The 21,579-nt window shown below is 42.0% G+C and overlaps 1 protein-coding gene across 2 annotated transcripts in view; it reads right to left on the bottom strand.

Annotated features, from left to right (window-relative positions):
* Positions 1–21,579, bottom strand: part of LOC106584549 (receptor-type tyrosine-protein phosphatase zeta) — a 113,429-nt gene that overhangs the window by 54,866 nt on the left and 36,984 nt on the right. For both annotated transcript variants that reach the window (XM_014169974.2, XM_014169975.2), the window contains exon 2: positions 21,110–21,190. In XM_014169974.2, coding sequence (XP_014025449.1) covers positions 21,110–21,190 — 81 coding nt within the window. The remainder of the gene's footprint in view (positions 1–21,109; positions 21,191–21,579) is intronic.

Below are 21,579 nucleotides of genomic sequence, written 5' to 3'. Positions count from 1 at the left end.
TCTAATTCTTTAAATAATTGTTAGAAATTTTGTCAACGTTTGAGTTCTTCTGTAAATTAAATGTGCCTATTCACCGGAAGTTATGGGGAGAAAACATTTTCTGAACGTCACGCGCCAATGTAAAAATTGGGTTTTTGGATATAACTATAAACTTGATCGAACAAAAAATGCATGTATTGTCTGACATGATGTCCTAGGAGTGTCATCTGATGAAGATTGTCAAAGGTTAGTGCTTCATTTTAGCTGTATATCTGGTTTTGTGATGGCTATTCGTGCTTGGAAAATGGCTTTCTTTTTTTTTTTTTTTTTTTTGCTAAGGTGCTATGCTAAAATAATCTAATGTTATGCTTTCACCGTAAAGCCTTTTTTGAAATCGGACAATGTGATTGGATTAACGAGTAGAGTATCTTTAAAATGCCGTATAATACTTGAATTTTAATTTTGAGATTATTTTGTTTTGAATTTCGCGCCGTGCTATCTCACTGGTTGTTGTCCAACCAATCCCTTTAGCAGGATTGTATCCTCTAGAGGTTAGGCTACATACTGTAAGTATGTAAACACACTTACTGCACACACACCTTCTGAAGGGATCAGACACACATGCACACTAAATTTTTTATAAATTTTTCTCTCTGCATTGTTGGGAAGGGTCCGTAAGTAAACATTTCACTGTTAGTCTACACGTGTTGTTAACAAAGCACATTAACATAGCAATTTGATTTGATTTACTAGCAGCATTTTATTTCCTTTTCTAACTGAATGTACTGTAAGTCCTGGGGGCCACATACTGCAGACAACCATCTGAGCCGGAGGACAATGTGGCTGAATGAGATCATACTGGGTTCTGGGTCAGACCATTAGCTTGTCAATGGCTACACACACAGCAGCAGCAGAGGGGACATGATGCAACAGTCTATTCTCCATCATCTGTCTGTTCTGGGCAATTATAAAGTTGCTGCTGGTGCGTGTGTGTGTGAGGGAGTGACCCTTTTTGACAAAGTATCAAATGAGGCCACACCAATACAAGTAGCTATTGCACAGCTTAACAGCTTGTGTCACAATATTGTAGATATTTGGATGTTGGAAAATTATGTTATTGAACTTCACATAAAAGGGTGCCTGTGTTTACAGAGTTCTGTATTTACAGAGTTCTGTATTACTATCCAGGTCTGTACCCAAACAATTCGAGCTTCTACTTCTAAAAATGCACCTTTCCAGAAACAAGTCTCTCACTGTTGCCGCTTGCTATAGACCACCCTCTGCCCCCAGCTGTGCCCTCGACACCATATGTGAATTGATTTCCCCCCATCTATCTTCTGAGCTCGTGCTACTAGGTGACCTAAACTGGGACATGCTTAACACCCCGGCCATCCTACAATCTAAGCTTGATGCTCTCAATCTCACACAAATGATCAATGAACCTACCAGGTACAACCCCAAATCCGTAAACACAGGCACCCTCATAGATATCATCCTAACTAACTCGCCCTCCAAATACACCTCTGCTGTTTTCAATCCAGATCTCAACGATCACTGCCTCATTGCCTGCATCCGTAATGGGTCTGCGACCAAACGACCACCTCTCATCACTGTCAAATGCTCCCTAAAACACTTCTGCGAGCAGGCCTTTCTAATCGACCTGGCCGGGGTATCCTGGAATGACACCGACCTCATCCCGTCAGTAGAGGATGCCTGGTTATTCTTTAAAAGTGCCTTCCTCACCATCTTAAATAAGCATGCCCCGTTCAAAAAATGTAGAAGTAGGAATAGATAAAGTCCTTGGTTCACTCTAGACCCGTCTGCCCTTGACCAGCACAAAAACATCCTGTGGCGTTCTGCATTAGCATCGAATAGCCCCCGTGATGTGCAACTTTTCAGGGAAGTTAGGAAAAAATATACAGGCAGTTAGGAAAGCTAAGGCTAGCTTTTTCAAACAGAAATTTGCATCCTGTAGTACTAACTCAAAAAGTTCTGGGACACTGTAAAGTCCATGGAGAATAAGAGCACCTCCTCCCAGCTACCCACTGCTCTGAGGCTAGGAAACACTGTTACCACTGATAAATCCACTATAATTGAGAATTTCAACAAGGATCTCTCTACGGCTGGCCATGCTTTCCACCTGGCTACCCATACCCGGGTCAACTGCCCGGCACCCTCCACAGCAACACGCCAAAGCCCCCACCATTTCTCCTTCACCCAAATCCAGATAGCTGATGTTCCTAAAGAGCTGCAAAATCTGGACCCCTACAAATCAGCCGGGTTAGACAACCTGGACCCTCTCTAAAATTATCTGCCAAAATTGTTGCAACCCCTATTACTAGCCTATTCAACCTCTCTTTTGTGTTGTCTGAGATTCCCAAAGATTGGAAAGCTGGTCATCCCCCTCTTCAAAGGGGGTGACACTCTAGACCCAAATTGCTACAGACCTATATCTATCCTACCCTGTCTTTCTAAGGTCTTCGAAAGCCAAGTTAACAAACAGATTACCGACCATTTCGAAATCCACTGTACCTTCTCATCTATGCAATCTGGTTTCAGAGCTGGTCATGGGTGCACCTCAGCCAGGCTCAAGGTCCTAAATGACATCATAACCGCCATCGATAAGAGACATTACTGTGCAGCCATATTCATCAACCTGGCCAAGGCTTTCGACTCTGTCAATCACCACATTCTTATTGGCAGACTCGACAGCTGTCACGGCTGTCGTAGTGATTAGACCAAGGCGCAGCGGGTTGCGTGCTCATCATTATATTTATTATAAACGTGAACACGGAAAAACAAGAAAACAGAGAAAAACGACAGTAAACAGTTTTGCAGGCTAGACTATAAGCAATGCAAAAACAACTACCCACAATCAAACAGGTGAAAACAAGCTCCCTAAATATGACTCTCAATCAGGAACAACGATGTACAGCTGCTCCTGATTGAGAGCCACACAGACCAACAAAGAAATACACAAACTAGAAAAACGTAGAACACCAACACAAGAACATATACCAAAAACCCCGGAACACATAAATACAATACCCCTCTACATACACATAACCCCCCAAACCATATAAAACAAATACCCTCTGCCACGTCCTGACCAAACTACAATAACAAAATAACCGCTATTACTGGTCAGGATGTGACAACAGCCTTGGTTTCTCAAATGATTGCCTCGCCTGGTTAACCAACTACTTCTCTGACAGAGTTCAGTGTGTCAAATCGGAGGGCCTGTTGTCCGGACCTCTGGCGGACTCTATGGGGGTGCCACAGGGTTCAATTCTCGGGCCGACTCTCTTCTCTGTATACATCAACGATGTCGCTCTTGCTGCTGGTGATTCTCTGATCCACCTCTACGCAGACGACACCATTCTGTATACTTCTGGCCTTTCTGTGGATACTGTGTTAACTAACCTCCAGACGAGCTTCAATGCCATACAACTCTCCTTCCTTGGCCTCCAACTGCTCTTAAATGCAAGTAAAACTAAATGCATGCTATTCAATCAATCACTGCCCGCACCTGCCCGCCTGTCCAGCATCACTACTCTGGACGGCTCGGACTTAGAATACGTGGACAACTACAAATACCTAGGTGTCTGGCTAGACTGTAAACTCTCCTTCCAGACTCACATTAAGCATCTCCGATCCAAAATGAAATCTAGAATCGGCTTCCTATATCGCAACAAAGCCTCCTTCACTCATGCTGCCAAACATACCCTCGTAAACTGACCATCCTACCGATCCTTGACTTCGGTCCTTGACTGCTATAAAATAGCCTCCAACACTCTACTCAACAAACTGGATGCAGTCTATCACAGTGCCATCCGTTTTGTCACCAAAGCCCCATACACTACCCACCACTGCGACCTGTACGCTCTCTTTGGTTGGCCCTTACTTCATACTCGTCGCCAAACTCACTAGCTACAAGTTAATCTACAAGTCTCTGCTAGGTAAAGCCCCGCCTTATCTCAGCTCACTGGTCACCATAGCAGCACCCACTCGCAGCACGCGCTCCAGCAGGTATATCTCACTGGTCACCCACAAAGCCAAGTCCTCCTTTGGTCGCTTTTCCTTCCAGTTCTCTGCTGCCAATGACTGGAACGAACTGCAAAAATCACTGAAGCTGGATACTCATATCTCCCTCACTAGCTTTAAGCACCAGCTGTCATCGCAGCTCACAGATCACTGCACCTGTATATAGCCCATCTGTAAACAGCCCATCCATCTACCTCATCCCCTTTCTGTATTTATCTTGCTCCTTTGCACCCCAGTATCCCTACTTGCACATTCATCTTCTGCACATCTACCATTCCAGTGTTTAATTGCTATATTTTAATTACTTCGCCACCATGGCCTATTTATTGCCTTAACTCCCTTATCTTACCTCATTTGCACTCACTGTATATAGACTTTTTGTTTTCTTTTTTCTACTGTATGTTTGTTTATTCCATGTGTAACTCTGTGTTGTTGTATGTGTCGAATTGCTATGCTTTATCTTGGCCAGGTCGCAGTTGCAAATGAGAACTTGTTCTCAACTAGCCTACCTGGTTAACCTGTTAGGGCTAGGGGGCAGCATTTGCACGTCTGGTTACTAATCCTACCCAGTAACTAGAATATGCATATACTTATTATATATGGATAGAAAACACTCTAAAGTTTCTAAAACTGTTTGAATGGTGTCTGTGAGTATAACAGAACTCATTTGGCAGGCAAAACCCTGAGACATTTTCTGACAGGAAGTGGATACCTGATGTGTTGTATTGACTTTAAACCTATCCCATTGAAAAACACAGGGGCTGAGGAATATTTTGGCACTTCCTATTGCTTCCACTAGATGTCACCAGCCTTTACAAAGTGTTTTGAGTCTTCTGGAGGGAGATCTGACCGAACAAGAGCCATGGAACGATGATGTCCCATTAGACACCTGGCGCGCGAGTTCATGTTGGGTACCCTCGTTCCAATACGTTATAAAAGAGTATGCATTCGTCCACCTTGAATATTATTCATGTTCTGGTTAGAAAAAGGCCCTAATGATTTATGCTATACAACGTTTGACATGTTTGAACGAACGTAAATATATTTTTTCCCCTCGTTCATGACGAGAAGTCCGGCTGGCTTAGATCATGTGCTAACAAGACGGAGATTTTTGGGCATAAATGATGAGCTTTTTTGAACAAAACTACATTCGTTATGGACCTGTGATACCTGGAAGTGACATCTGATGAAGAGAATCAAAGGTAATGGATTATTTACATAGTATTTTCGATTTTAGATCTCCCCAACATGACGTCTAGTCTGTATCGCAACGCGTATTTTTCTGGGCGCAGTGCTCAGATTATTGCAAAGTGTGATTTCCCAGTAAGGTTATTTTTAAATCTGGCAAGTTGATTGCGTTCAAGAGATGTAAATCTATAATTCTTTAAATGACAATATAATATTTTACCAATGTTTTCTAATTTTAATTATTTAATTTGTCACGCTGACTTGACTGCCGGTTATTGGAGGGAAACGATTTCCTCAACATCAATGCCATAGTAAAACGCTGTTTTTGGATATAAATATGAACTTGATAGAACTAAAAATGCATGCATTGTCTAACATAATGTCCTAGGAGTGTCATCTGATGGAGATTGTAAAAGGTTAGTGCATCATTTTAGCTGGTTTTATGGTTTTGGTGACCCTGTCTTTGACTTGACAAAACATTACACACAACTCTTGTAAATGTACTGTCCTAACATACTCTAAATTCATGCTTTCGCCGTAAAACCTTTTTGAAATCGTAAAACGTGGTTAGATTAAGGAGATGTTTATCTTTCAAAGGGTGTAAAATAGTTGTATGTTTGAAAAATTTGAATTTTGACATTTATTTGGATTCAAATTTGCCGCTCTTGAAATGCACCTGCTGTTGATGGAGTGCACCACGGGTGGCACGCTAGCGTCCCACCTAGCCCATAGAGGTTAAATAAAGGTGAAATATAAAAAAACTGTTATTGTCAGATGATCTCATTGTACTCTTTTGTAGATATTACGTGTGTGTGTGTTTTCTATCCCTGTTCGCTCCTCTCCCTGTAGGTTTTACAGATGCTTCCAACCCCGTAGCTGCAACCCTTCTAATTTAGTGTACCATGGGCGCACAACCCATGTGGAATTCCTGGGGTCCGGCAACATTTGGAACTGCCAATCTGCGGCCAACAAGGCTAATGCTAGTTAACAACTTCCTTCAAACTTCACGCAGAGACATAAAATGGTATCCACGAGTTCTTCAGACTCTGGGGAATGGCTCACCACTCATCATACTGGGCAACTTCAACCTCCCGATGTCTGCCTTTGATTCATTTCATTCCACCTCTTTCTTTCCATTCCTTTTCTCTTTTGACCTCACTCTTTCCCAGTCCCCTCCCACTCACAAGGCAGGCAAAGCACTTGACCTCATCTTTAATAGAGGCTGTTCACCTACTATTCTCACTGCAACCCCCACTCCCCAGGTCTCTAATCACTACTTTGTTTATTTTTCTCTCCATCTCTCCTCCAAGCCTACCCACTCAGCCCCTACCCAGCTGCCTCTTCGACCCTACTCTCCTCCCTTTCCACATCCCTTGACTCTCACTGTCCCCTTTCCTCATGGCAGGCTCAACCCTCCCCTCGCTCCGTGGCTGAGTGACTCACTATCTGCTCACAGAACAGGGCTGTGGGGAGCTGAGCGGCAATGGAGCAACATTTAATTTCCAGAGGGCCTATTTAGTAATTTAGTGTTTATTAGGATCCTCAATTAGATTACTCTTCCTGGGGTCCAAACAGGAAACAACACAACAAATAAAATACATAATATACATAAATTGCACTACATTTACATTACAATTTATCCATTCAGCAGACGCTCCCATCCAGAGCGACCCACAGCCAGTGCATTCATCTTAGATAGCCAGGCGAGACAACCACCTATCACAATCGTATCCCAACCAAGCATCACATACATAATACAAGGCGAAATACAAATAAAATGCATAAAAATGTCTGTGTCTACACAGTCCCTGTTGTGCCGTAAGACATTCTTTAATCCGCTTTTTAATTGAGTTACTTGGGGTGGCAGAGAGTCCTATTTAGTCATGGCTCTATTTAATACTGTGTGTTTCCCTGCCTCTGTTCTGGACAAGGGGACTGTGAAGAGACCTCTGGTTGCATGTCTTGTGTGATAATGATGCATGTCCAAACTGTGTGCCAACTGCTTGAACAGACAGTTCGGTACCTTCAACACAAACACCTTGCACAAAGACCAATAGTGATGCAGTCAATCTCTCCTCAAATTTGAGCCAGGAGAGATTGACATGCATGTCACTAACACTCACCCTTCGTGTACTGTACATCTAAGTGCAATGTGTGCTGCTCTATTTTGGACCAACTGCAATTTTCCTATGTCGCACATGACCACACAACTGGACAGTAGTTCAGGTGCGACAAAACTCGGGCCTGTAGGACCTGTCTGGTTGACTGAAAATATCACAAAAGCAGAGCAACGCCTTATCATGGGCAGACCTCTTACCATTTTAGTAGCCAATGAGTTTATATGTTTTGACCATGATAGCTTGCTATCTAGCGTGACACCCAGCAGTTTAGTCTCTTCAACATGTTCAATAGACAGATTGTAGATCGCTAGATTATGGAGACGTAATTTATAGATCGGCAGGTAAGTGTGCTCTCGAGCGGCTAGATGTTCTTTACCATTTGGCCATCAGCTTTGCCACCAATGCCCCTTATTGGACACGTCACTGCACTCTATACTCTTCGGTAAACTGGTCATCTCTGTATACCTGCTTATTTATAAAACCCTCTTAGGCTTCACTCCCCCGTATCTGAGATATCTACTGCAGCCCTCATCATCCACATACAACACGCGTTCTGCCAGTCACATTCTGTTAAAGGTCCCCAAAGCACATACATCCCTGGGTCGCTCCTCTTTTCAACTGCAGCTAGCGACTGGAACAAGCTGCAACAAACACTCAAACTCGACAGTTTTATCTCAATCTCTTCATTCAAAGACTCAATCATGGACACTCTTACTGACAGTTGTGGCTGCTTTGCGTGATGTATTGCTGTCTCTACCTTCTTGCCCTTTGTGCTGTTGTCTGTGCCCAATAATGTTTGTAACCTGTTTTGTGCTGCTACCATGTTGCGCTGCTGACATGTTGTGTTGCTACCATGCTGCTGTCATGTCGTGTTGTCATGTGTTGCTGCCATGCTATGTTGTTGTCTTAGGTCTCTTTTTTCTTTTTTTAAATTATTTATTACAGAAAACACAAGGAAGGGGTAACATTAAAGTGTTAGAACATGAAGGACAAACAATACAGCATCATGACACTATCAAACATGTATCAGTCTTTCCGCAACAGAGACATCCTTATGTGTGAGGGTGTGTGTGCATGATAGTGATATAAAATATGTCTGTTTCCTTTTTCATGATCACAATCTTGTGAAACCCGAACCCTCCAAAATCCCCCCCACTGTTCCCCAATAGCTGTTTGGTAGGCCGTCATTGTAAATAAGAATGTGTTCTTAACTGACTTGCCTAGTTAAAGGTTAAATAAAAAATGTAAATACATAAAGACACATTATTCAATAATAGATCCAGATAAGGTGTAGGGTTGAGCGAGTGATTTGTCCCAAAAATGCTGCTTTTAGTTTGAGATATTTAGCACCAGACTATTGCTATAGTTACCCAATCTAAAACTGACTGGAGATCTATGTTAAGGGTGTTAGTTACTTATTTTACTGTTACAGCCGACGTGTAAACTGTTGAGTCGTCAGTGTATATGGGTACACAGTCTTTATTAAAGGTCAGTCAAAGGTCATTAGTAAAACACAGAAAACAATAATGGTCCAAGCCGGCTACCCTGCGGTACATCACACCGAATTTGTATAAGAGAGGCTTCCATTAAAGAAAACCCTTTGTGTTCTATTGATAGGTAACTGTCCATCTATGATACGGCAGAGGATGTAAATCCATAACATCTACGTTTTTCAGTAATATGTTATGATCAATGACATTAAAAGCTGCACTCAAGTCTAACAAAACAGCTCCCACAATCTTCTTATCAATTTCTTTCAGCCAATCATTAGTCATTTGTGTCAGTCCCAAGCATGTTGAGAGTCTGAAAGTCTGTTGTTCTGCAATTTCATTACGCTTTTTTGCAGACGTTTACTGACACAGGCCATATTCAACCGGTGTTGTACACATTAGCTTAAGACATGTAGCTAGCTAGCTAGGTAAACAATGAACCTAGCTAGGTAAACAACGTGTAAGATCACACACATCATGTAATGTTAGCTACCGAGCCAGCCAGCTAACAATAGCTAGTTAAACAACAATGAACATAGTGCCAAATCATGTCGTTACTACCCTGCATGATGATGCTGGAAGCAACCAGGTTTAATGTTAGCTAGCTAACATTAGGCTCTAACTAGCAAAGCAAACAGCTCTGGGATACAAATAATAATGTCAGCTAGGGAGCCAGTCAGTTAACGTTAGCTAGCTAGCAGTACACTTTAGCTTGAAATGAAACCACTTTGTCAAAATCAGAAACGTGTTTATATCTGAAAATGTAGCTAGCTAATGCTAGACTATCTTATCTGTATACATAATCATGCATGATGGACGCGTCTCCCTGTCACGGATGCCATGCCACGGTTTCTCTTAGTTTGAAGATATAATCCGGAGACAGGTGTTTTCGCCATCTCTTTAGCTATCATACTCTAATTCCATTGATTTCAAAAATAAATACAAAAAATGTAAAGATTCAAATGGCTCTCCTGTGAAGTTGTGACTTGCGACATATGCCTAGTTTCCTGAAACTGGTCACAAATAAGTAAATGATATCAATGAGAGAATTATCAGATTAACTGATAACTAAAATAGCAGTGCAGAAGACTCTTGCTAAGTGCTCGAGGAAGTCACAAGCTTTTGCTCGCCTGAGGTAGAGTACCTCATGATAAGCTGTAGACAACACTATTTACCAAGATAGTTTTCATCTATATTTTTCGTAGCTGTCTATTTACCACCACAAACCAATGCTTGCACTAAGATCACACTCAACGAGCTGTATAAGACCAAAAACAAAAAAAAGAATGCTCACCCAGAAGCAGCACTCCTAGTGGCCGGGAACTTTAATGCAGAATAACTTAACTCCATTTTACCTCATTTCTACCAGCATGTTACATGTGCAACCAGTGGAAAGAAACTGAAGACCACCTTTACTCCACACACAGAAATGCGTACAAAGCTCTCTCTCGCCCTCCATTTGGCACATCTGACCATAATTCTATCCTTCTGATTACAAACAAAAACTAAAGCAGAAAGTACCACTGACTTACTCAGTATGGAACTGGTCAGATGACATGGATGCTAAGATACAGGACTGTTTTGCTAGCATAGACTGGAATATGTTCCGGGATTGTCCGGGTGGCATTGAGGAATATACCACATCACTCAACGGCTTCATTAATAAGTGCATTGATGACATCGTCCCCACAGTGACCGTACGTACATATCCCAACCAGAAGCCATGGATTACAGGCAACATCCGCGCTGAGCTAAAGACTAGAGCTGCAGCTTTCAAGGAGTGAGACACTCATACGGATGCTTACAAGAAATCCCGCTACGACCTCCGACGAGCCATCAAACAGACAAACCGTCAATACAGGATTAAGATCGAATCCTACTACCTCGGCTCTGACGCAAACAATCACGGATTACAAAGGGAAACCCAGCCGCGAGCTGCCCAGTGAATCAAACCTACCAGACACGCTAAATGCCTTCTGTGCTCGCTTCGAAGCAAGCAAAGCTGAGCCATGCATGAGAGGACTAGCTGTTCCAGACGACTATGTGATCACGCTCCCCTTAGCCGATGTGAGTAAGACCTTTAAACAGGTTAACATGGCGAATTACCAGGACGCGTACTCAGAGCATGCACTGACCAGCTGGCAAGTGTCTTCACTGACATTTTCAACCTCTCTCTGATCCAGTCTGTAAAACCTACATGTTTCAAGTAGACCACTATAGTCCCTGTACCCAAGAACACCAAGTTCACCTGCCTAAATGACTATCGCCGCATAGCACTCATCTGTAGGCATGAAATGTATTGAAAGGCTGGTCATGGCTCACAACACCATCATCCCAGACCCACTCCAATTTGCATACCGCCCCAACAGATCCACAGATGACGCAATCTCTATTCCACTCCTCGCTTGCCTCTCCCACCTGAACAAGAGGAACACCTATGTGAGAATTATCTACAGCTACAAATATTAAATAGTAAAGCTTTAAACCTTTCACTAAAAGCTTGACTCATACATACATTATACTTAAACCCAAAATGGTTCTCCAGTAGATTAAGAAAGGCTCATCATTTGTTAAAAAATTGCCTTTTTGCCTTTATACAGATTACAACTTCTCATTTCCGACTAATTGAAAATAAAATGTTGTTTAAAGTATCGCCTTTTCTTAAAGCCATACAAAGCTGGTTACAATTTCAGTTTTATCCTCCAGAAAAGATAGAACAAATATTACAACAAATGTTATGGTTAAACTCAAATATACTGATTAATAAAAAAACATTCTTTATGGACAACATTTTTAAAAATAGAATTATATTTGTTCATTATATTATGAATAGAAACAGAGGAGTTATGTCACATATGCAGTTATCGAAAATATATGGGAATATCTGCTCAATCCAAATTTACAACCAACTGATTGCAGCACTACCACAAACATGGAGGAGGCAAGTAGAGAAGGGAGAAGGTAGGGAACTTGTTTGCCTGCTATATATTAAAGATACAAATTGGCTCATTTGAAGACAAAAAATTTTGACAGCTGCGCCATACATGTTGCAAAATAAAATGGGAAGAGATTTTCGATGTACCAATTCCATGGCATATGGTTTATGAAGTGATACAAAAAACTACACTTGATTCAACACTTAGTTTTTCAATTTAAATTATTATATACAATTCTTGCCACCAACAGAATGCTATATATATGGGGCATACAACAATCTCAGCTCTTTAGATTTTGCCGCGAAGAGACAGAATCAATAGATAATTTTTTCTGGTATTGCCCCTATGTAGGTTGCTTCTGGTCACAGGTTCAGGAATGGTTAAAAAAAAAAATCACAACATGCACTTAAAATTAACCTTACAAATGGCAGTGTTGGGTGATTTGAAAGCCATAGTCAGTCAATAAATAATATAATAATACTTGAAGGAAAGGTTTTCATCTTTAGCTCACAATCTGTGGATACTATACGATTAGAAAGGTTAAAAAAATTACGTAAAACATCACAGCATAATTGAAAAAAACACGGCACATGGAAACCAAACGAGGGTGGTCTATGGTGATAGGTGGGATGGGCTGAGAGTGGCTGAGGGTTGGGATTAAATAGTTTATGTTTGGTAATGTATTATTGTTATGTGACTGCGTTATATAAAAGTACCATGTATGCAAAATGTGTATATAAAATGTATATGTAAAAGTTATGTATATGTAGCAAAAAAGCCATCAGACTGCCATCAGACTGTTAAAAGGCCATCAGACTGTTAAACAGCCATCACTAACATTGAGTGGCATCTGCCAACATACAGACTCAATCTCTAGCCACTTTTATAATTAACATTTGCATGTAATAAATGTATCACTAGTCACTTTAAACAATGCCACTTTATATAATGTTTACATACCCTACATTACTCATCTCATATGTATATACTGTACTCTATACCATCTACTGCATCTTGCCTATGCCGCACAGCCATCGGTCATCCATATATTTATATGTACATATTCTCATTCATTCCTTTACACTTGTGTGTATAAGGTAGTTGTTTTGAAATTGTTAGATATTACTGCACGATCGGAACTGGAAGCACAAGCATTTCGCTACACTCGCATTAACACCAATAAAATTTGATTAAAAAAAATTCAAAAACGATACTCGTCCTCTGAAGGGGGGGGGTGGTGGAGGGGTTAATAATAATTAAAAAAAATATATATATAAAACAAAAAACACCATAGTGCCCTCCAAGCTCATCACTAAGCTAAGGACCCTGGGACGAAACACCTCCCTCTGCAACTGGATCCTGGACTTACTGATGGGCTGCCCTCAAGTGGTGAGGGTAGCCAACAACACATCCGCCACGCTGACCCTCAACGTGGGGGCCCTGCAGGGGTGTGTGCTTAGTCTCGTCCTGTACTCCCTGTTCACCCACAACTGTGTGGCTACACATGACGCCAACACCATCAAGTTTGCTGACGACACAACGGTGGTAGGCCTGACCATCAACAACACCTATAGGGAGGGGGTCAGAGACCTGGCAGCGGTGCCAGGACAACATCTCCCTCAATACCAGCAAGACAAAGGAGCTGATCATGGACTACAGAAAACAGAGGGCCGAGCACGCCCCCATCACATTGACTGGGCTGTAGTGGAGTGGTTCGAGAGCTTCAAGTTCCTCTGTGTCCACATCACTAAGAATCTATCATGGTCCACACACACCAACACAGTTGTGAAGAGGGTACGACAATGCTTCTTCCCCCTCAGGAGGCTGAAAAGATTTGCCATGGGCCCTCAGATCCTCAGAAAGTTCTACAGCTGCACCATGTAGAGCATCTTGACTAGTTGCATCACCGCCTGGTATTCAGCCAGTATGCAGCCTTTCAAATTCGAGGAATAAAACCCATATATTGATTGCACCCTACTCAGCTGTCTCTCGTTGCCTCTTTGGTCATCCCTGACATATGGTGGCAGCGGTGGGATGATCAGCGGAGTAGCAGTAGCTTAGCTTAGGTTTATTTGTTTTATCTTTCTGTTTTTAAAAACAAGACCAAACATTGGACCAATTCGGTACAAAGAAAAACCAGGACCGGGACCACCTCTCCATGTGGAGGGTGGGACTGAAGGCGGGGCTGAAGGAAGAGGGCCCATACCAGACGATCCTGGGGTGACCTCATTGGAGGAGATGGCCCTTCTGTTCAGGAGCGGCCTGATGTCTTGCAGCAGGCGCAAGACATCAGGCTGGAGTGGGAGGCCGAACAACAGGAGCGACAGTGGAAGGCGATGCAACACCTTTCAGGGTTCTGCAGCATGAAATCGAAACTATTTGACCCCTGTCCCTGACCACGCCCTATGTGGCTCTTCCGACGCCAATGGCATGGACATTGGCCTAGAGGCTGCAGGCTCCCTCCACGGCAAGGCTCTGGGGCCCAATTACCTAGACCCTCATCAGAATAACCCTTACCTTTCCCCATATGGCCCCAATCCTGATCCAGGTCCACATACAGGTCCGTATCGGGTCCAAGAGCCAAGGTTAGAGCAGTTAAATGACAATGGTGACATTGAAGATTATCTGGGATCTCTTTTAATGTTATTCAAGGGACAGTGTAGTGTTCATAGGGCCATTGGACCAGCACTGGGTTTTCTCTTGATGCTATTTATGCAATAGGCCTATAGATCATAGTTTATCAAGGACAGTCGGGCATGGGTGTGGGGGAGGGGCAGGGGCATGTTTAAGCTGGCATTGGCAGTCGGGATGTGGGGTGTCCCCGTCTGCCTGCCCCCCTGGCCCCATAATGCCCCCATTGTTGTGCCAGTCTCGTGTGTCAAGCAGATTCAGTTTGTTGTGACGCTGAGCAAGACGAGAGGGGAGGTATGGGAGAGCTGTGTGGTAAAAAGAGCAAAGGGAAGCGGGAGAGAGAGAGTTGGGAGAGTGGTGGGGGAAGTCTAGACAGTGACAGAGAGAGTGAGAGAGAGCGAAAGAGAGAGAGGGGAGAACAGAGTGATAGAGAGGGGGAAGAGAGGATTTTTTCCCTTGTCATATCTAGTGAAAGACCGCGAGATAGATAGGGAAGAAAGATAGATGATTGTGTGCCACTGCTTGAGGGTCATAGTAAATATTCATAGTAAATTTCCATGCAAAATTATACATCTCTTTTGTAGAATATGCTTTATTACTCACTCTTTGGCAACTCTGCATATAATATTATCATGCCAATAATATAAACGGTATCTACTGTAATTGAAGAGAAATACACATATTTTTGCTACACATCATACATTCTATGCTGTAATGGCTACTCATAACCCATGTCATGTCTCATCCAAAACAGATCAGACAAGCACTTCTAGGCTAAACAGCAGCTCCTGACCAGGAGCTCAGTGTGCCCTACTTTCCAAATATGGGTCCCAGAGACTAGCACAGAGAATTCTCTCACCACCAGGGAATTCTCCATGGCTGAAAAAAAAGCAGAGTCCCTCGAGAAGAGAGTCCCAGGTGTCCCGGGGGGTTGTGTGTGTCAGTAGAGGCTGCTGAGAGGAGGACATAATAATGGCTGGAATGGAGTCAATAGAATGGTATCAACCACATCAAACACAAGGTTTCCATGTGGTTGACACCATTCCACCAACTCCATTCCAGCCATTATTAAAAGCTGTCCTCTCCTCAGCAGCCTCCACTGGTGTGTGTGTGTGTGTGTGTGTGTGTGTGTGTGTGTGTGTGTGTGTGTGTGTGTGTGTGTGTGTGTGTGTGTGTGTGTGTGTGTGTTAAACTGTGCAAGAGATACAGTGTATTGTGACCACACCAATACACTGTATCTCTTGCACAGTTTAACAGCTTGTGTCACAGTATTGTGCATATTTTTTTAGATGCTGTCATCTAGTTGAAAAGAAATTGAGGGCCATATTCTGACCTGAACTTTAGTGTCATCTCCCCATCTGAAAACCCAAGCATAGGCCAATATGCCTACTTCTTCATTTAAAGCATTTCAGTTTAAACTTGTCCAGTCTTTTCACCTACCAGTGGTCATGTAGAAAAGGAGAGAGAGAGGTCATGCCATTTCCTATTGGAACGAGGCCCTAAATGGCCCCCAATGATAACCAATACATTTCCTTGTTTCTCTCTCCACATACAATACCAAACCACTCTGTCAAACATCTTAGGATTGATGAAGATCAAATTAATTAAACGTATTCAAATGCAAATCCCCAAATGAGACCAAGGAGGGAAACTGGAATGGGTTCAGATGATTTTCAAATAGGACATTAATTCCCAGGTATCTTCAGCGTCCCTGTTTAAAAAGCTATTTATGAAACCAAACTAGTCACTATGACTTGCATAGAAAGCAACAGTAATGGCGTCTTTTTGTAGGCACTAACGGAGGCTAACTCTGCCTTGGCTTGTTGGCCAAATACTATGGGGGAATTAATGTTTTTTTTTGGGGGGGGGGGGGTTTGGATAAACGCTGCAAATAGGTCTGTGATAAACACAGGCTTAGGAGATCTTCTACGCTTTGTTCTATGAGATCATTTTCAGCAGCTAACGTCATTTTTTGTGAATTTTTAAGCATTTATGTAATCGAAATAAGCACATAAAGGCTTCATAACTCATAAAAGTCATGTTAACTGACTGATATTATCTCATAGAACAAAACGTATAAGATCTCCTTCTTTCTGGAGGCAAGCTGAAGTTTGGAGCCAAATTCTATGCCCCTTCGTCAGTGATTGGTCAACAGTTGGTATTCTTCAATAAAGTCTTTGTTGTCATTCAACAAGAGATGTTTTCATGCACATTTTTAAATTTCAAAATACTGCACTAAACATCTTAGTTAGACAAAGATATCCTCTGCAAAAACGTCAAAATTCATGACAGATTTCTTGAGTTATCTTACATTAATTCACTCTCTCCGTGGTTATCTGTTATTTCATTACTCACACACATGCAAGACAAGCCAGTCAAAAGTCTTATTTTTTATTTTATTTATTTCACCTTTATTTAACCAGGTAAGCCAGTTGAGAACAAGTTCTCATTTACAACTGCGACCTGGCCAAGATAAAGCAAAGCAGTGTGACAGAAACAACAACAACACAGAGTTACACATGGAATAAACAAGCATACAGTCAATAACACAATATAAATAAATAAAGTCTATATACAGTGTGCAAATGGCATGAGGTGGTAAGGAAATAAATAGGCCATAGTAGCAAAGTAATTACAATTTAGCAGATTAACACTGGAGTGATAGATTAGCAGATGATGATGATCAGATGATGGTGTGTAAGTAGTGATACTCGTGTGCAAAAGAGCAGCAAAGTAAATAAAAACAATATGGGGATGAGGTACGTAGATTGGATGGGCTATTTACAGATGGACTATGTACAGCTGCAGCGATCGGTTAGCTGCTCTGACAGCTGATGTTTAAAGTTAGTGAGGAAAATGTAAGTCTCCAGCTTCAGCGATTTTGCAATTAGTTCTAGTCACTGGCAGCAAAGAACTGGAAGGAAAGGCGGCCAAAGGAGGAATTGGCTTTGGGGATGACCAGTGAGATATACCTGCTGGAGCGCGTGCTATGGGTGGGTGTTGTCATCGTGACTAGCGAGCTGAGATAAGGCGGAGCTTTACCCAGCATAGACTTATAGATGACTTGGAGCCAGTGGGTCTGGCGACGAATATGTAGCGAGGGCCAGCCGACTAGAGCCTACAGGTCGCAGTGGTGGGTGGTATAAGGCGCTTTGGTAACAAAACGGCAGCAAGAGCGACATCGTTGATATATACAGAGAAAAGAGTCGGTACGAGAATTGAGCCCTGTGGTACCCCCATAGAGACTGCCAGAGGTCCAGACAACAGGCCCTCCGATTTTACACACTGAACTCTGTCTGCGAAGTAGTTGGTGAACCAGGCGAGGCAGTCATTTGAGAAACCAAGGCTATTGAGTCTGCCGATAAGAATACGGTGATTAATGAACACTATGTCACTGGCAGCTCAAAATACTAGTCTACATGCCACTGGCAGCTCAAAATACTAGTCTACATGCCACTGGCAGCTCCAAATACTAGTCTACATGTCACTGGCAGCTCCAAATACTAGTCTACATGCCACTGGTAGCTCCAAATACTAGTCTGCATGCCACTGGCAGCTCCAAATACTTGTCTACATGCCACTGGCAGCTCCAAATACTTGTCTACATGCCACTGGCAGCTCCAAATACTTGTCTACATGCCACTGGCAGCTCCAAATACTAGTCTACATGCCACTGGCAGCTCCAAATACTAGTCTACATGTCACTGGCAGCTCAAACTACTAGCCTACATGTCACTGGCAGCTCAAACTACTAGTCTACATGTCACTGGCAGCTCAAACTACTAGTCTACATGTCACTGGCAGCTCAAAATACTAGTCTACATGTCACTACCAGCTCAAAATACTAGAGTACTTATTGATCACATACTCACTCACGCACATAGAAACACACACACGTTTTGTTATTCTATCCTCGTGGGGACCTAAAATTGATTTCCATTCAAAGGCTATTTTAAGTTTAGGGGTTAGGTTTGGAGTAAGGTTTGTGGCAAGGGTTAGGGTTACTGATTAAGGTAAAGATAAGGGTTAGATTTAGGGGTTAGAGAAAATAGCCGTAACCCCTAACCCTCACCTTAACCCTAAACCTAACCATAAACTTAACCCTAAACCTAACCATAACCCTAAATGTAACCACTAACCCCAATTCCGGCAGAGTGCCACTCCACTCCTAACCACCTGTGGATTCATGGCTAGTATCTGATAGGCTAATTGACATCATTTGAGTCAACTGGAGGGTACCTGTGGATGTATTTCAAGGCCTACCTTCAAGCCCTGACCTCAATCCCATAGAAAATTTGTGGGCAGAACTGAAAAAGCGTATGCGAGCAAGGAGGCCTACAAACCTGACTCAGTTACACCAGCCATGTCAGGAGGAATGGGCCAAAATTCAACCAACTTATTGTGGGAAGCTTGTGGAAGGCTACCCAAAACGTGTGACCCAAATTAAACAATTTAAAGGCAATGCTACCAAATACTAATTGAGTGTATGTAAACTTCTGGCCCACTGGGAATGTGATGAAAGAAATAAAAGCTGAAATGAATCATTCTCTCTTCTATTATTCTGACATTTAACAAACCACTGATGCAGACCTTTGGAACATCTACATTAAAAAATTATAATAAATAAATGTAATATAGCCTACACCATCACAATAAATCCATTATTTATTTTAGACAGGTCTAAAGAAACATTATATGAAGAAAATGTAGTCTATTTCAGAAGAACAGAATAGCATAATCTGAGTTGTTAGGCCCTGATCTCGCTATGCCATATGGCTGTGGGCTACACTAGTTCATTTAGCAGACAAGATTTTCTTAAAATTCTGTGGCATTATATTATTTTATAGTATGAAGAATACAATTGCACATAGCTGAATAAAATATAAATAATATTTTCTCTAAACGATTTCTTAGGGAGTGCGCACATGCGGCTATTCTGTGTTGAGTGGTTAACAAAGAAACAGGTACTCCTATATGCTTAATTTAGAGTTATTTATGCATCTTTAGTTGTGATAAAAATGTTGGGCTATATGTTTTATGCCTCCTTTTTCTTGTGCAGGCTGCACACTTCATCAGTCTCTCTTCACAATTTGACAAGCACTTGATAATATTCTGACCAGGCCTCAAATTTCCCGGTGGCATCCCCCTTGTGTGGCCATAATGCCCCCCTAAAAATCTATGCCTTTTGTGGCTAATGTGGCCGTTGTGCCCTTGGGCTGAATATAATAATTATAATTCCCTTCTTCCGGTTTCCATTTGCAGTGCTCCGAAGCACCTCTCACTCACATGGCTCTCTCAGATACTTTTAGTATATGTGGACACCCCTTCAAATTGGTGGATTCGAGCACCCAGCCATGCAATCTACATAGACAAACATTGTCAGTTGACTGGTCCATACTGAAGAGCTCAGTGACTTTCAATGTGGCACTGTCATAGGATGCCACCTTTCCAACAAGTCAGTTCGTAACATTTATGCCCTGCTAGAACTGCCCCGGTCAACTGTAAGTGCTGTTATTGTGAAGTTGAAACGTCTAGGAGCAGCAACGGCTTAGCCGTGAAGTGGTAGACCACACAAGCTCACAGAACGGGACCGCTGAAGCGCTCTATCAGTGGTGGTAAAAGTACCCAATTGTCATACTTGAGTAAAAGTAAAAGATACCTTAATAGAAAATGACTCAAGTAAAAGTCAACCAGTAAAATATTACTTGAGTAAAAGTCAAAGTACTTGGTTTTAAATATACTTAAGTATCAAAAGTAAAAGTATAAATCATAAAAAACCAGAAGGCACAATTTCCTTGTTTTTGTTAATTTACAGATAGCCGGGGCACACAAACACTCAGACATAATTTACAAACAAAGCATTTGTTATCAGAGGAGGTAGGGATGTTCTCTTGATAACTATGTGAATTGGACCACTTTCCTGTCCTGCTAAGCATTCAAAATGTAATGAGCACTTTGTGTGTAAGGGAAAATGTATGGTGTAAAAAGTAAATCTTTAGGAATGTAGTGAAGTAAAAGTTGTCAAAAATATAAATAGTAAAGTAAAGTACAGATACCCCCAAAAAACAACTTAAGTAGTACTTTCAAGTATTTTTACTTAAGTACTTTACACCACTGGCTCTCATGAAGTATTAAATTAGATTTTCAATTACAGAGTGATTAGAGTGACAATAGAGTGCTGAGTACCAGCCAGAATAACAACTTTGGTAGGCTACTAATGACCATCAGCAGCTTCAGAGCTTGGAGAAGCCTAGTTACCGTGACTAAATGGTCACAAGGAATTTGACTGCGGTCATGACTCGTGACCGCCAGTGTGGTGGTAATATGGTCACCATAACAAGCCCTAGCCAGAACCATTCACAGTTGAGCTCACTCGGTTTAGCTCAATGCTGATTGGGTATTGTTATTTTAAAAATGTATGAAGGGAGGCCAAATGGTTGCTGGCTTCCTTTGCATTCAATGCTGCGGGCGGCAACACTGTCATACTCTTTTGGACCTGACAGCATCAGATAGATGGCCAACACATACAGAAGGGCTCTGTTTTGCTTGCTCTGATGCTTTTTCCAGTGAGATACATTCAGCCTCTTGCGAATTGAAGGAAAATGATGAAACACAGAGAGACGAAAGATACATTTGCTCTACATCTTGTATTTATTCTAATGTATCCCATTGAGAGAGACATTGAAAATTAAACCAAACTCGTGGTCCACTCCACACTCACCCGCATAGGACCAGTCGATGTCATCAGCGAATTTGCGCTGGGCGGCCTGGGCCCGGTATCCGTATCCTTGCACAGGTTCAGCTGCAACAGAAATCAACTCTTTCTCAAAAACAGCTCTGTTTAAGGCCTCTATGACCAAAAATGTAATTTCATTAAATCAGGCATTATTCTTATCAGAATTATCATACGTTCACACAGCCTCTCAATCCTCCTGAGTTGGTCTGGCTTTATTTGAGAATTGAAAGACATCCATATCCCTTTGAGGGATCAAACTAATGATACACTCATTCCAAAATATAATTGGAAAAACAAACAATTTGTTATTACACATTACAATATTGTAAATAGGCCATTATGGGCAGTGCAACATTGAGAAAATCTCAGCAAAAGAAACGCTCTCTGAGCTTGTACAATAAAAACGGTCGGTTATGTTTTCCTTCTGAAGAAATTTCCTCCAGTTTGGGAATAAT

This window comes from Salmo salar, chromosome ssa23, assembly GCF_905237065.1.
Source record: "Salmo salar chromosome ssa23, Ssal_v3.1, whole genome shotgun sequence".
Classification (NCBI taxonomy): Eukaryota; Metazoa; Chordata; class Actinopteri; order Salmoniformes; family Salmonidae; genus Salmo; species Salmo salar.
This window is presented reverse-complemented; position numbering and strand designations above follow the sequence as displayed.